General features: G+C 35.0%; 1 protein-coding gene across 1 annotated transcript in view; it reads right to left on the reverse strand.

Annotated features, from left to right (window-relative positions):
* Positions 1-18282, reverse strand: part of LOC127845470 (early endosome antigen 1-like) — a 79401-nt gene that overhangs the window by 25997 nt on the left and 35122 nt on the right. Inside the window, exons 6-7 of the mRNA XM_052376400.1 lie at positions 13587-13634; positions 6069-6116 (exon numbers count right to left, since the gene is read on the reverse strand). Of these exons, the coding sequence (XP_052232360.1) occupies positions 6069-6116; positions 13587-13634 (96 nt within the window). The remainder of the gene's footprint in view (positions 1-6068; positions 6117-13586; positions 13635-18282) is intronic.

Here is an 18282-nt window from a genome sequence, read left to right on the forward strand (position 1 = left end):
ACTAAATGCAACTTCTGACGGGTTAAATTCCGGTGATGGCATAATTCGCTTTCAAGCCATAATACTTTTGAGAATAATAAACTTAAAACAATCGATTTGCAATATATGATTGTCAATCAATCAAATAACTGCCCCGATTTAAGTGGATTTCTGACACCATGTAATGAACAACGTAAAACTCCATCCTGTATAACCAGAAACTGTTTGCATTCAATTAGGTTACACTGCATATGTTTACAGCAACAAGAGCGGGTTACACATGGCAAATAGTGGGTTGGAAGAGCTGCTTGAGTCAAATTTTGCTGGAGTTTAAAAACTCCTAAATGGGAAGAAATATCCACAAAATGTACGGGCATTACGAATTGTGACAGAAGAATTGTTACGCAAGGTATTCACTGAAAGTAATTTTCAGACATTTGACAATCTAGAAATGTATCTAAACAACACAGAATCCGCCAGTCGTACGTCTAAATTGTGGATTGATTGTTTGATTAAGGCAGTATTTCTTATAATGATGAATGTTCGACAAGAAAGAGAAGGTTATTGGCCGCTGCACTTGGCATGAGTTAAGCTAATGTTACCCTTCTTTTTTGCCGCTGCACACCCAAACTACGCGATATATGGCCTCTATTACCTGAGATCAATGGAGAAAATGCCTGAAAGCGCACAAGAAAAGTTCTTACAGGGTGAGCATGTCATGAGACATGTTCCGGGAGTATGGTATGCCATATGGTGCGACATGTTCATAGAAAAAACTTTAATGAGATATGGACATGACAAGAAGGGAATTATAGGTTCAACACTTAAACCTGAAACTGTCAAGGTTTGGAGTTTGAGTCTGTATATTTGCAGCAGGTTGGCAGAAGATCTGAGAGAAATGAGCAGTACCAATTTAGTGGACACTAATGAGAAACACAAAGAAGAAAAGCGAGACAGGATTAATGCAGATGCTTAAGATAAAGCAACTATTTGGAGAAAGTTGACAGAATGTATTGATCTGTTGGATCCAAGCTAGCATCCACACAGTCTAGTGAACATTGGTCAAGCCCAAATGAATGAATTCGAAAAATCATTGCCGGACAATTTTAATGGGTCAATATCTAAAAAGGTTGTGAACCAGGTCGTGTCTAGAAAGCACATTAGGGTTGCATACACCAAAGTTTATCACTCAACCTGATTTATTCAAGAGTGATTGGCTTACAAGCTAGATCTAGGGAAATCGACATTGAACATATACTAAACCATGAATTGGCCCCAGTACCTACTGCTATGTTTACTGAAACAGGGCAACCCAGAATAGAACAAACCAAATCTGTGCTAAATAATCAATCACAAGTAGAAGTGTCTCAGCGGCACATTAAAAGCCAGATCACATGTTCAGTAATTGATGGATCTGCTGTCCTGTATGCCATTCACTGGCCCTTAGACGGAAAGATACGTGACTATATTGACAACTTTAAATCGTATATAAGATAAATTCTAAATAAATGTTATGTCTTCTTAGTGTTTGACATGTAATTCAGTGCCAAGAGTGTGGCGAGGTCAGCTAGACAATCTAACGGATCACATGGCATTACCAACTAAGAATGTTATGCTAGGTGTCACTGAGAACACACAACAGCGGATCTCTGATTTGGAAAGCTTTATGCAAGGTTAAAGAATTTCACCACCTGTGCACTCAAACACACAAATTAGTCGTTACAGAAGATCATGATACGCCCACTGAAATGTATAAAGGTGTCATAATTTTAAAAACAACCAACAATGAAGCTGACGTTATTATGATAAAGCAAATGATTGATGCTGTAGATGCAGAACACACTGGCATTTCTTTGGTAGCTGATGATACAAACGTGTTTGTTTTGTTGTAACATTACTGTGTTGTTCTTAAACTTTTATTATTGGTCATCAAGGAATCATCGATGAAGGAAAGAGCTGTTATAGACATTCGCAAAACTGCCAAAAAGCATATAAATATATTTTGGTATCGGTAAGGGTAAATTTATTAAGATACTGAACAAAGGCAAGTCCATCAGACTGTTAGGCGATATGACAGCTTGTTTGAACGAAGTTGTGAAGGAAGCGACCAAATTTGTCTCAGCATGCTATGGAAAACCTGATACAGAGGAAATGTCTATTACGAGACGAACCCTTTGAGCAGCCATGGTAGGCAAGTCGGGTAAGGCTATGCCATCGTTAGCAAGCTTGCCGCCAACCACGGAAGCATTCTATGAAAATGTGAAACGTGCTTACATATAGGCGTGTACTTGGAAACACGCATAAGATGCAGACACACCAGATCTTAATCCATGTGATTATGGCTGGCGAAAAGACGAGGTCTCAAACACCCTTTTACCCATTACAGTAGCATTAAATGTTGCTTTAGCTCCACTCTATGAGCTTTAATTGATTGAATGTGGGTGTACAAGCTCCCATGTTGAACTTTTCGGTGCTCATGTAATCAAGCGCGACTACCATGTACTATCTTTTGCGCTTGTCATACATTGTAACAATGAGCAGACAAAACATGCCCGTTAGATATCTTACTGTGTCGATTATAAAGGAAAGATGTATTATGTTATTGTTGGGATGAAAAACAAACATGGGAACTGAACTAATATTAACATTAGAACATCACGTTAGTTAGACGACATCTCAAAACATGAGCTAAACAAGTATACTTACTACTTTATACCATGATGTTTGAAAAATGTGACCAGACCTGACCTTTACGAACAAAGGTTGAATAATACGTATTATGGTGTTTCAATGGAAACATAATGTGCTTTGTAACATTTATGAGAACGGTGTTTATTCATCACACAAACCATAACTTTTACCAAATAACTACTACTGCACACAAAGTTAATATAACTTGTCTTCAATGGTCAGGAGTAGGCCGATATGATATTGTTATATTATACTATACATATGTTTTATTAAAATTCATTTAACGAACCATAATTAAACATTTCATTGCTAACCAAATGTATCATTATTCAATATTCATTATTCTTATGAGAACAATTTAATATCTAGATCTTCAAGACATTCAATCTTCGTATAAGGAACAATTTTTGAGCCGCCATCTTCATTCTTGCAGCCATTTTGGACGCCATTTTCATTTAGTTAATATAACACACGTTTGCACTTCTTTATTCATCTTTAACATGTTAAACGATTTAAAAATTACATGTTATACATACAATAATGCATATTTATATTTTTAAACAAAAAAGACTGAAAATCGCCACCATCTTGGACGCCATCTTGAATTTCTCAAAACTCTCAAAGATACCAGCCCGGCATCATTTGAATTCTTAATCAGTAACATGTCACCTAACAAAAATCACTTTAACATTTACTATACACTCCTATTTCGGGTTAAGTGAAAAATGGCAACTTTTCTGCCGGACTATAGCCCTAAGTCGCATATGAAGTATTTGGAGATGACGTTTTCCTACATAAAAGTATGACGGTGTTTAAATCAATTTTTTTATGGTTGGATTTAAATATATTCAACGATTCACTGTGTTTAATTTCTTCTTGTAGTGTATTCCGTTTTCGAATGACTGCTGGTAGAAATTAATTATAGTGAAGCGTTGATCTTGATTCGCATGTGCGTAATTCATTTGAATTACAGAGGTTATACCTAGTTGCAGATCCGACATGTTGAGGTACGAGGTCGGTCAAGTACTGAGGGGTAAGTGAATTTTGCATTTTGTAAAAGAGTATAAGTTGATGTTTGTCGCGATGATCTTGCAGCGGTTCCCAGTTAATTTCTTTTTGTAGTGCGTTTAAAGATACTTATTTGGATGCTCCACATGCAATTCGCGCTGCTTTGGTTTGAATTTTATCAAGTTCATGTTTTTCTGCTTAAGTGCAATTATCCCATATTACGTCTGAAAATTCTACCAACGGTCGGATAAATGACGTATAAATAGGTCGAGTGATTTTCTGTCAAGTTTATATCTAAGTTTACGCATAATATTAATCCGACCCCTTGCTTTTTCTGTTATATATGTAATGTGAAGGTGTCACTTACAATCGTTCGAAAGAAAAACTCCAAGATATTTATGAGAGTTTACTTCCGGTATTGGCGTTGACAAAATTTTAAATTTATATGTATATATAAAACTTACTAAGTTCTGGAATTGAAAAAAGGTAATTGAATGTTAGATAACTGATATTTGTCTTATGAACAACAAATCATGAGTTTTTAATACTGATCTTTGATCAATTGTCAACAATTATTTTTTAACGGTTACTTGGAGAAGTGGGGGGAATCGGAATAGCAGATAACTGAAGTGTTGTCAGTGTTACTTGACTTAATAAAAACGAGTATATGAATAGTGGATAACTTATTAATAAACAACTGATACCAATTACTGTGGGATAACGCATCAGATAAAAAATTTATGTTACATTTATAGATTGACAACTTTGATAGGTGAAAGTCAGAATCTTGATGAACGTTTGCAGACTTGATTTTTCAAAATGTGTCATAACAAATACCAATAACTTTGGTATTTATGTAGAAAATGAATATTTGTGCACTTGTGAAGTTGGCCAGCAGACAAACCTTAGCATGACTTTTATAGTTATACTAGTGGGTTTTATATAGATATACCTTGTTTACAATTGTGTCATTATACAGCGATGCTGAGAATATGGATGAAGATACTTTTACTTGTATACAAATGAAAGGAGGTGAAAATATGCTTATGTGATGACTATTCGTAGGTATGTTAACTGTAACTCAAAACGTAGTGTATTATCATGGAACTTGGTATATATATATATATATATATATATATATATATATATATATATATATATATATATATATATATATATATATATATATAAAGATAAAATATAAATGGATTTTGCATGATGCTCTTTTCTGTAGATTAATCAAAATGTCGGATGACTGTTACTATAATAGCATAACACAAACTAATTAATACAGTCAACTGAGAACAGCGGTCAGTCAAGGAATGGTTGGTCAGTTGGTAGTATTACTATGTCCTTACCACACCCAGTCGTTCGCACACAGTGTAAAACAAAGGCTCATTGCCGAACTAAGCATAAAACATAAATAACTTCTAATGAATAATACAAATTAATATCTGATAAATTGATTTTATTTTATACCTATTTTTAAACTAAATCTATGTTTCACTATGATTAACCGATATTACGGTATAACTGCTTTGTTTTCATTCAAAGAAAAAGATGCAAACATTGTGTAAACAATTATTTAGTTTGTTAAAAAATGAAATTCAATGTCTGTTGTTTTTTTTTACTTAATAAACGATCACAACTCCTTTTATCGCCTTCTTTTAACACCAATCGCCAGCTTAGTTTTGTTTTTACACCTTAACAGCGATAAAGATCTATTGACTTTGTCATGCCCTCACACTTTGTAGTTATTTTAACTGGAGTCGATTAATTGCTTCTAATACACATTCTTATTATTACCTGCACCTGTTTTGTTTGTGATTTTAAATTTCTCAACTTGAAATAACTTACTGGTGACAATTGTTCTCAGTTAAAAAATGATTTGGGGTTAAATAAATTGGTCGTTGGCTACTATGGGGCAGAGAGTCTCAAAAGTAATATAGAGTGATTTTTGTCCGTGGAGAGGGGGGCATCCAAACTGACCGTTGTCTGAAGTTGACTGATGTTCTCAGTTCACCCCAAGGTCAGTTTTGACTGTACAATGTCTTGAAAGGTACATGTAATACAGAAAATCTCATAGAACTTGATACATGATTTCATGAAAAGCAATGCGTCTAGTAACCTTTTTTATCAGTAATAATAAAACTAATCTGAGATGTGCTTTATTGATTTTGGATATCATAAAGAAACATCACAAGTGTATAGATAAAAGGTCATGTGAAGGTCATAGTGCATAATTTTTTATTGACAGTGGTTTTCACACAATTTCTTTATTGCCTGCAATACTGCTGCACAGGCCTAGATATTTTTATTTCATTAATACCTATAGTATGCAAATCTCTTCAGATAAGATATATCTCGACTAAAATACATTTCTACATTACCATTTTTGCTCTCCATTTGTCTTAAGGGTTCATCAGATTTCGGCTGATCTGAAAAGAAATGTAGGTTTGATTGAGTTTTCCTGTCTATAATAAATAAAAATAATGGGGCGGATTCCGGTCGGAATTGGGGTGGAATTGGCGCGTAATGTTGGTATTACGCCAATACAAATGGCAGAACGAGTTTTACGCCGAGAACTAAAATTAATTCTGGGCGTAATTCTACTTTTTTCCAGGAGTTAAACAAAATCTGGTGCATTTTAAAAAGAATTTGTGTGGAGGAGATTTATGGACAGAAATTTACACTTTGTTGCTCTCGCGGGGCAGAATTTCATACTTACACATAAAATATTTGTGAAGCTACGAGACGGAATTTTGAATTAAGTGGAAATTGTACAGAGCGTAATGTTGGACTTTGGACGCAAATTTCTATGACGCTGAATAATTCTTTTAAATAAGTAAAAAGCAAATGTCTATGGTAACTGATAACTTAATATAAGCTTATATAACAAATTATTGATTTTATTTATACGTTTTTACATTCAAAAAGCATTCATCATAAACAAAATTATTTTGTCACAGTATAATTCATTCAATACAAAGCTTTGATTTAATACTGTTCATGTTCAGACTCAGATCCTAAAATATATGTGGGTGTATTTTACACTTAATTTTTGAGAAGCTGAAAAGGAGACAGACGTGTGAACTTTATCATGAATTATACTCTTAGATTTGTTTTTATTGGAAATGCTGTGAAAAACTTCAAAATTTAGAACATAATAATATCTGTTAATTGTAAAAATATTGTGTCTATTGCTGTCTTTTACACTTTCCACTAACTTACTTGCTTTTTCTTACAGCTCTTTGGTATAAAACATGTAGGCATAAAGTCATTTTTATATACTAGGAAATTAACATTAAATATAATTTTAAGTCTGAAGGATGGCAATTTATTAGAAATATATTAACATTTTTTTAATTATGTCCTTTAATTTATTTTTTTTGCAAATTTATCTCCTGTTTTATTATTATTATTTCATTATTGAAATAATGACTTAAAGGTTTCACTTCTTTATATTGATAAATAACAAGATTTGATTGTTTTCAACATTTTAAAGGTTTCCTTTCGCATTTCACATTTTTTACGTTTTATATCATTCATATGAATAAAGTTTTTCTGCCTGCTTAACGTAAATAGAAATTTATAGTAATCTATACTTTATCTGATTAGCCCTTACTGATCACTCACTTACCTGATATTGAGGTATTATTCTGCATCAACATCCCTGGGATCTAATTATCAGACTTTCAATCAGTTTATGCAAAGAAATTTATCCATTTTTACATGACAATTTGAAAGTCAACCTATTTATTGCATTTCATTGATAACCACAACTTCCAGGGGTCTTTGAGAATGTTAACGAATCATTCAACCAGCAATTTAAAACAAGAGCATCGATGGCGTTGAAAGTCCAGTGGCAAGATACATGAAAGTTTCTGCTAAAGTAAATGTTAAAGGAACAGTTTTTGGCTTGCCGTGGTGTAATAGAAATGGGGTCCGCCAAGCGACCGGGAGGTCACGGGTTCGATTTCCTCTGTGGGAGCGTTCCTTCGATCTCCCACAAAGACACCAAGTACTGGTACTAGGCCCAGGAAAGGACTCGAGAGCGTTTCAAATTAGTAGTAAGTACTTTCAATCCAATCGAGCTGAAATAATCAGGTTTAAACTAAAGGAACAGTTGACTGGATTAAAATCTAAAAGGCTATCAAAAAGAAAAGTTTTTTTAGAATAAGTACACATAAATGAAACAAGAAGTGTAGAAATATTGCAAACCATGAAATATCAATCGGAAAATCAGAAATATGTATCAAGGTAGATTGTTTTTTTGCGAGCAAGTGAATATCCTGATGTTAATGTTATTTCTGATTGACTAGACGTTAATTAATGCTCTTGTTTTAATAAACGTTATCATTACATCATTACTATTTACGAGCCTGAACGACAGTTTCCTAAGGAAGTTAAGATCAAAGTTATATCTGTGTTGTCCCATACCGGTTAAACCGGAGGGGACTTAAGGTTTCCACTCCGTCTGTCTGTCTGTCTGTCTGTCTGTCTGTCTGTCTGTCTGTCTGTCTGTCTGTCTGTCTGTCTGTCTGTCTGTCTGTCTGTCTGTCTGTCTGTCTGTCTGTCCGTCCGTCCGTCCGTCCGTCCGTCCGTCCGTACGTCCGTCCGTCCGTCCGTCCGTCCGTCCGTCTGTCTGTCTGTCTGTCTGTCTGTCTGTCTGTCTGTCTGTCTGTCTGTCTGTCTGTCTGTCTGTCTGTCTGTCTGTCTGTCTGTCTGTCTGTCAGTCAGCCTGTCAGGATAAAATAACATGTTTACTATTCTTGTAAGTGTAAAATGATTACTTTTGCATTTGGCAATTTTAGATGTATGCAAAGTAATTTCTGCACATCATCTTATTTATTTATGTGTAGGTAAACAAAACTTACAATTGGAAATATTACATTTTCACTGTTCATTAATGTAACTCTCTTTTATGAATACTTCGTTATGTTATTTATAGTTCAGCTTTAGATTATTTACTTCTATTGCAAAAAGACTATACAATAATTTTACTGTTTTTAAAATATTACTGATATATATAATCTTTTCATGTAATTGTTATTTATAAGCAAAATATGCAATGGCTGATATGATTGTATCTGCAATGATTTATAATTAGTATAAGATATTGTTTTCATTAAGTAACTTTTCACAGCAAAGTATTCTCTCTCCATAAAAGCTTATTTTCCAAAATTATAAATGTTATGTTTGATTATTGGAAATTGTATATGTTTTGAATTATTTTGATTTTGTTGTTTTTGTTATATGAAATAAATAAAAGGAAAATGTAGCTGTTCAAATAAACTGACATTTACTGTTGTCCTCTCTACATAGCGTGTACATCGCGAAATTAAAGCCGCATTACAATGGTACTAGTCCCTGTGTCCATACACACTGCATTTGGATTTTTTTCAAACGCATTATCAGAATGTTTTGCCACTGTTTTATGTTTCAACCTTATTTTCTTAAAAAATTTCGAAGCAGCTATTATCTGCTGACAAAGAAAACCATTCACTCTCTTACCCAGAGTGACACATTTGGCACTTCTCCTTGTGTTATCATTGACTTGCATTTAACAAGTACAAATCAGATGACACGCATATGGTGTGTACATCCTACTACCGGTAGGTGAAAGTCATGAAATAAAAAAAGAGTTCTTTTGCAGCTTCTGCCAGTCATGATTACATTTTGTATTTTATATAATGTTATTATAATGGGTAACAAAATCATGAATTTAATAAGTTCAACTCCTTGCAAGGCTTGTATATGATGGTGTGTACTTACTTTCGTCCGGAACATTAGTGGTTTATAAAGTATGGTTACAACTGGATTTACAATGTTGTCAAGATTTTCAGTGAATAGAGCGGTAGGGCGCATGTTATCAAGATTATACGCGGAACAGTGTCGAAAGTGCTCAAGATGGTGTGAACATATTATTGAAAACTTGCTTTTTCTGCACTAAGAATAAACCTCACATAACACGCATGATGGCAGTGGCATTCGTCATTTAAACTTGCGAGGTAGACTTCTACTTACAATGGTGCAGTTTACCGCTTAAACAACAAGCAGACGTATTGATGTGTCAAACGTCCCTCAATGCAGGCGCGTCAAATTTTAAAAAGCTTTAAACATTATATCGTGGGCTAATGTGATACATATTCAAAGAAACTACTTGCTCGGGCACTGTGGTCGTAAATACCTTAGAGAACGTATTCTAGAATTCATTTCCGTAACTTGTTTAATTTTTATGTTGCTATCAATCTTGCCGCAATACGCTATGAAGCTATGTAACGAAGTCTGTAAATATAACAACAACAACAACAACAACAACGAATTGCTCCTTTCTTATTAAATGAAAATGAAGCGATCGTTACAGTATAAAAAATAGTTTCAAAACAAGAAAAACCTAGATATAAATTTGACCTTAGCTACCGAATGAAAAGGTCGTTCAGTCTTGTAAATAGTAATTATGCAATGATAACGTTAATTTAAACAAGCGCATAAATAACCCAGCAAACACTCGACGTTGAATAGATGTCTAATATTGGTTGAATTTCGGTCGCTACGTCGGCAACCAAAATGCAAAGTTGATTCAACGTTAGAATGGCGATGTTTACATGACGTCGGGAAAAGACGTCTATACGACGTTTTATTTAGGTCATTAATTAACTATGTTGAAGAAATGTCTACCCAGCTATCACGTAACGTTCAAATAACGTTACGCTTAAGTTCTATTTAGGCTATGATCCAGAGAACGTTCACAGAACGTTTTTAGAACGTTGTAACAAAAAACAAAATCAGTATTCGTAACTTATTATAGTTATATGAAATATATGTTATGAAAGTCACATTTGAACAGTATATTATAACGATCCTAGGATGTATTGGTGGACTTTTTAAGTGTAACGTTCCTGTAACATTCTTACAACGATTTTGTCGGAATGTTATCGGGAAACCAAATTTCAACGTTAAATTCCTTACGTTCGCAGAACGTATAAAAATCGCACAAAATATAAACATTTACATAAAATATGTTTTCAAAAAAAATTTGACGTTGTTGTTTGTTTTTTTACAAAATACGCTTATAAGTAGATTTGCATTTTGACCCGTTTGTGTATCTTCGAATGTTTGCAAGCGCGATTCTCTTTTTATCTTAACCCAGCAGATTTCCCGCGTGCACGCCACTCGGTTCACTGACCTACTGGCTAATTGGATTTTCAAACTGTGCTGTTATTGAATGTAAAACTTTTTTTTCAATAAAAAGAGAGGTTGGAACCTAGAATCGACGATATACAACAGTTTACGAGGTAGGTTTTTATTCTTATTTCCATTTGTAATATTAAAATTGATATCATTTTATGCACTGGCTTTAAATTCAAATTCGGAAATATGGGGAAACTCGTAAACTGGAGACTAAGTACCACTTTTGAATATACTTACGTTCACTTAAAGTCATTTTTTGGTAGCAATGTGTTGTAGAAAACATTCTTGAAATGTGATTACGTGAAAAATAAATATGTACTATTCAACACCGTTATTTCGAACACCGATAATCCGAATTCACCGTTAATTGGAAAATAAATAAAATTCAATATTTTATATTAACTTAAATTATAAATTTTATTAAATTCTATAATTGAAATATAAAATTACGTTATAATGTAGCTTATAAAAAGTGTGTGTTGGTAATGACATGGTAAAAATATAAATCATGAAGGTTAATTTCAAATATAGTTATGAATTTATACAGTCATGACATACATTATTCAATTTAAAGATGTTGTAACGCTTCATTATTTTACCATGTATGATATAAATTCGGTTTCATATATGTGTATGTTGAAGATGACGTATATATGTGTGTGTTTTCTTGGGGTTATTCATGCGGTTCATTATATTTTTGTCATTTTTTTCCGTTTTATTTAACATAAAAAATAACAGCTGGTCATTTTGATATTTTTGTACTTCCAGGCCAACTGGTAAGACACCCAAACAGATCCGGCTTCAAGACAAAAAAGAACAACAATGCGATGATACGTATTTGTATAATTGGTTTTAAACCTCAATATAAAAATTAGATTTAGTTTCGTTTTAGGTTAAACGTTATTCCGCAACGTTTCCAAAACGTTGAGCGAACCATACATTTAATAATAACGTTACAAAGTGGTTGAATTTTGGTTGTAAAGTTGTTTAATTTTGGTTGCAAAGTGGTCATAGAATGGTTGGATATTAGTTGAAAAATGGTTGAATTTCGGTTGTTACATGACGTTGAATCAACGTTATAAAATGACGTCTAAAAACACATTCATTTACAACCCAAACTCAACGGTTATTCAACGTCATGGTACAACGTCTTTGAAACGTCTATTCAACGCCATATGTTTGCTTGGAAAGGTCTAGCCAATCAGAAATAACATTGACATCAGGACATTTACTTGCTCGCAAAATACGAAGCTTCTCATATTTCTGATTTTCTAATTGATATTCGATGGTTTGCAATATTTAACCACTTCTTGTTTCATTTATATTTGCTTATTCTAAAAACAACTTCTTTTTGATAGCCTTATAGATTGTCATTAAGTCAACTGTTTCGTTAACATTTAATTCAGCAGAAACCTCCCGGTATCTTGCCAATAGACTTTCAACGCTGTTGGCGCTCAGAATTTTTTATTTTTAGGATATAGAAAGCTTGTTTTGAAACTTTTGCAAGGAGTTTAATTTGCAGAATGTAAAGATCAATGGCACTGTTTCAAAAAATAGGGAAATGGCTTACTTTCATAAACGTAAGTTTGTTGAAGATATTGCACTTAATATTGTGTGAAGATTACATGCAGACCTAGCTTGTACTTGAAATCGGGGCTGTAAAGTCAAAGGCAATGTTACTGTCTCTACGAATTGAACAATGATTTGATTACTTTAGTGCGTGCCTAAGTGCCTGCGTGAAATGGTGACCTAGCTTGGGACTGCATTTTGGACCAGTTAGAAAAGACAAGACAATTTGTTTCGTAATTAAAGGCCACCCACTAAAAATACAATATTCACAAATTACACATTATACATGCATGACTTTGGGATAGTTTTATATGTATGCTTTGTGTATTAAGAAATATATGAATAATGCAATTTTCTTCACTTTTAGCTCAGTTGTCGTTTTTGTCAGATTAATAAAATCAATTTCATTTCTGTTACCACTATACCAAGAAAAAAAGGTGTATGTTACGTTCTTCATGAAATTAAGAACAATAAAAAAAAATACATGAAATTCGTTTTCAATGACAAGTGTTTTCTTCATTGAGACAATGTGTACAATATCTAAGATGATGTTTTATACCAAGATGTCGTAACGTTTCATTGAGAAACTTGTGGCTGGAACATCTAAACTTTGCACATGCTTTTCTCTAGTAGAATGGTATTTTAAGCGTAATATATTTTTCTGGTTAAAGCAATGATTTATAGATTCTCTATTTTTCACATCTAGAGGAGTAAAATACACTTACTGACCATTGTGTGTGTGTTAAAACAAATAATGCAGTGTCGAGATAAAGATTAATCTGAATGTTGAAAAGTAAAAAATGATTTCAACTTGAGTTTTGATGGAGGTAGTGTGCTTGAACTTTGAGTTTGTTGTAACTATCAAGCATTTCTAGCTTTGGATTGCACACTTATTTAATAACATCTTAACTTTTGAGAACCTGCATATGTGGCATTGTCATGTTTCTTGATTCAGGCATTGTATATAGAAATAATCATGTGATATAATAAAAACAAATGTTACCATGTGATATTACTTTTGGTCTATTAAAAAATGCACACGATGAGTATAAATATTGCAAAAATAAATAGCAAAGTTTATAATAAATTACTTCATTGAAGTACACATCTAAAAAATGGCGATACAAAGCTGACTAAAATATTACCATCTTTGTTCTTCATTGGTCTTGATCGTACATCTGGTTTTGGCTCCCCTGCAATTAAATACATAGGTTTAATCTATTAATATACTTTCTTTATTTAGGCACATTTATTGCATTTCGTTGAAAAAATTGGCTACTATAGGGCTAATACTTGTTTTTGCAAATACATTGTGTCTATTACTCTGGTACACAATTGTTGATATACAGAAGCACAGGTCTTGCATCAACCAAATCTACTATGGTAACAGGAATGGCAACATGACATTGTGTTTCATAGGGAAAATTTGAAGGAATACGAAATTCGATTCTTTCTGTGCAGGGCATTGTTTTTCCATTGTGAATATTATTCTATTATGTCACACTACTTCCGGAATCAAGTGAGATGTGAAATGACCATTTAGCAATTCATCAGTAAGCTGTTTTTGGTTTATCACTGAAAACAACTTGACCTAGACCAAATTCTAGGTCAGTTAGAGACTTAGTATTTAATATTCTTTTGAATATAAGTCTATCAATATATCTTCGTAGCTGAGCTGTATGGTATTGTTTTCGGACCAAGTCTTTAAATAGAACAACAACAATTAATTATTCCTTTCTGATAAAATCAAAATGAAGCGATTTTAATAGTATAATAAATAGTTACAAAACGAGAGAAACCTAGATATAAATTTGACCTTAGCTTCCGAATGAAAAGGTTTCTCAATCTTGTAAAGAGTAATGATGCAATGATAACGTTAATTTAAACAAGAGCATAAATAAAGGTCTAGCCAATCAGATATAACATTAACATCAGGACATTTACTTGCTCGAAAAATACAAAGCTTCTCATATTTCTGATTTTCTAATTGATATACGATGGTTTGCAATATTTAACCACTTCTTGTTTCATTTATGTGTACTTATTCTAAAAACAACTTCTTTTTGATAGCCTTATAGATTGTCATTAAGTCAACTGTTTCGTTAACATTTACTTCAGCAGAAACCTCCCGGTATCTTGCCAATAGACTTTCAACGCTGTTGGCGCTCTGATTTTTTATTTTTAGGATATAGAAAGCTTGTTTTGAGCCTTTTGCTAGGAGTCTAATTTGCAGAATGTTGGGTAAAGATCAATGGCACTGTTTCAAAAATTAGGAAAATGGCTTACTTTCATAAACGTAAGTTTGTTGAAGATATTGCACTTAATATTGTGTGAAGATTACATGCAGACCTAGCTTGTACTTGAAATCGGGGCTGTAAAGTCAAAGGCAATGTTACTGTCTCTACGAATTGAACAATGATTTGATTACTTTAGTGCGTGCCTAAGTGCCTGCGTGAAATGGTGACCTAGCTTGGGACTGCATTTTGGACCAGTTAGAAAAGACAAGACAATTTGTTTCGTAATTAAAGGCCACCCACTAAAAATACAATATTCACAAATTACACATTATACATGCATGACTTTGGGATAGTTTTATATGTATGATTTGTGTATTAAGAAATATATGAATAATGCAATTTTCTTCACTTTTAGCTCAGTTGTCGTTTTTGTCAGATTTATAAAATCAATTTCATTTCTGTTACCACTTGTTGCGTATGATCGTATAGTGTTAATAAACTATGGAATCGTGCGTTAGGTTCGACCTTTTAATAAACGTTAATACGAACTTGTATATGTACAACATAAGAAATGACGTCGATAGTATACATGACGTCGCGTGCATGTTAGCGGATAAACGTCAACGTTATGAATTCCCGACATATTCCGGGCCTCGAAATGATATAAATTCTAACAACAGAAAATATAACATGAAATTATTTTAACAAGTATTATTAAATTAACGTAAGTCTCTGCTTATCACAATAATCACATTAAGTCTCTATTATCACATTATATAAACAGTCTCTAGATATTGTTTTCACATTCTTCAATTGGATAAAGTTTCACGATTGGTCGATGAGTGAGTCCATTTTTTGTTTGAACTTTCGCCGAACGAACGAGTCCGTCATTTCCCGGCACGAGTTCCTCCACAACGGCCAAGCGCCACTGCGTCCTCGGGCAGTCATCTTGAATCTGTACGACGTCGCCTACTGATATCGTCTGGTTGTTATTTCCCTGTACTTGACTTCTTTCTCTGAGTGCCGTCAGGTATTCACGTCGCCATCTTTCGCGGAAGTTCTGTATGAGTTGCACTCGTCGAATACCTTGCTTCACAAGCGACGAACGATTGATGCAATAATCTGCTGGCAATGTCGCAGGCTCGACAGGAAGTGACGTTATCCGTCTTCCATATAGAAGATGGGCAGGCGTCAATGTTTCCGGCTGTCCTGGCTCGCCGGAAGTGACGTAAGTAAGGGGTCTGTCGTTGATAACGGCTTCTGCTTCAGTGACAATAGTCTGTAGTGTTTCATATGTCACGTACGCTTTACCAAGTACCTTCTTCAATACATTTTTGGTGAGACCGATCATTCTTTCCCACCAACCCCCAAACCAAGGGGCTCTTGTAGGGATGAATTTCCAATCGATTAATCGGTTGTTGAATTCGTCACGCACCACCGCAGATTCACACAAATTATTTAAATTTCTAGCAGCAGCCGTGAATGTCGTGCCGTTATCAGACATCATAATTTTTGGTGTTGATTTGCGACTACAGAAGCGCCTAAATGCAAACAGGAATGACTCCGCCGACAGATCTGGTACCAGTTCCAAGTGAACGGCTCTCGTACTGGCGCAGGTAAACAGACATATGTATGTTTTCATATCGTTTCCGTTAGTGTCACGCACAGTAAGAGCTCCGGAATAGTCAACACCTGTATACGTGAACGGGGCTACGTCTGACACTCTTGTCTTCGGTAACGGAGGAGGGTCTGGTGCTTTGTATGGTCTACCAGAAACCTTTTTGCAGATCACGCACTTTCGTAATATCGAACGAACGCATGGACGTATAGCTGGTATCCAGTATTTTCCTCTCAAAAGTGTTATAGTTGAGCTGGGTCCGGCATGGTGTAACCTCTCATGGGCGTCCTTGGCTACCAGGTGCGTGAATGCATGCTTTGCCGACAGCAAAATCGGATGTTTCGTCTCTTCTTCTAAGGCTGCATTATGAATGCGTCCACCACAACGAATCACATTGTCCTTCATGAAAAGCTTAAGCTGTGTAACAAGCGGCGATACCTTCTTGTTATCTTTTAAACACTGGATTTCTTCAGGATATGATGTCATCTGGCAGGTTCGAATGCATGCTGTTTCAGCTTCTGTCATTTCTTGAATGGTTAGCTTTATGCCTGCTGGTTTTCGTCCATTGCGACAATAATGAATAAATCGCAGAACATAGGCAGTCACTCTGATCAGTTTCTGAAACGAACTGAATCTTTTCACGTCAATAAATTCTTGCGAATTATTTGTTGCCGTTACTGTTGCAACAGTAACCATGTCACTCGTCGGTTGCCACTCCGACCAAGCATCGGGTGTAGAAATCCACGTCGGTCCTTTGAACCACAGTTCACTCAATTGGAGTTGTGATGCTGATAACCCTCGTGTCAATAGATCGGCGGGATTTTCATGAGTCGGGCAAAACCTCCACTTCCGGTTCTGAGTCAAACTTTGTATTTCTGTCAGTCTGTTCTGAACAAATCGTGGTAGCGTTTTCTTTGATACTAGCCAGTGCAAAACGATCTGGCTATCAGACCACAAGTACACATCGGAGAGTCCTGTCTGTTGTATGATATGTTGGCACAGACGGGCACCTGTCACTGCCGCCATTAACTCCAATCTCGGTATGGTTAACTTTTTCAACGGTGCGACGCGATTTTTTGACATCATCAGCGTGGTCTCGAAACCCCTGGAAATGTATGCTACCGCGCCGTATGACGACATGCTGGCATCACAGAATACGTGAAGTTTTGTTTCAGCAATGACGTCATGGTTGCCATGGAAGTAGCTACGTCGGAAATTGATTTTGACTGAAGAATTCAGGTCCGACGCAACATTACGCCATTTTTCTTGTACATCCATTGGTAATGGGCTGTCCCAATCGAATTTCTGTTGCCACAATTCTTGAAGAATACTCTTCGCCCTTACTGTAATAGGACTCAGTAATCCTAGCGGATCAAATACTCGTGAGATTTGTTGTAAAATTGCACGTTTGGTAATCACACCTTTTGTTTCTATCTGTCTTTCCGCAAACGTCAATGTATCTTCTTTACAAATCCATTGCATTCCAAGAATTTTTGTGCAAGTGTCCGTGTCTAGCAATTTCTCTTCAGACGCCTTAGCACGAAGTTGTTCACTATTTGAGTTCCAAGTACGTAGATTGAAACCTGCCGCTGACATCAGTTTTCTCGAAGTTGAATAAAACTGAAGTAGATCTTGTTCATTAGAGAAACTTGATAACACGTTGTCAACGTACAAATCTCTTTTCAAATAATCGGTCACCCATTCACTACTGTTTAGTTCAAGATTCTTGCGAATTGTGGCACCTAAAATGAATGGCGAGCATGTTGCACCAAATAGAATAGTCCTGAATCTATATGTGGTCAGTGGACTGCACGGGTCACTCGGGTCACTCAACCACAGGAAGCGCGTGACGTCTCTGTCAGATTCATGAAGACCAATTTGTAAAAACGCCTTCTCGATATCAGTGGCTACCGCATATTTGTGCATCCTGAACCGTAGAAGAATCCCCGTAAGGTCATTCAATTCAGGTGGGGCGGACATAAGACA

This window comes from Dreissena polymorpha, chromosome 9, assembly GCF_020536995.1.
Source record: "Dreissena polymorpha isolate Duluth1 chromosome 9, UMN_Dpol_1.0, whole genome shotgun sequence".
Classification (NCBI taxonomy): domain Eukaryota; kingdom Metazoa; phylum Mollusca; class Bivalvia; order Myida; family Dreissenidae; genus Dreissena; species Dreissena polymorpha.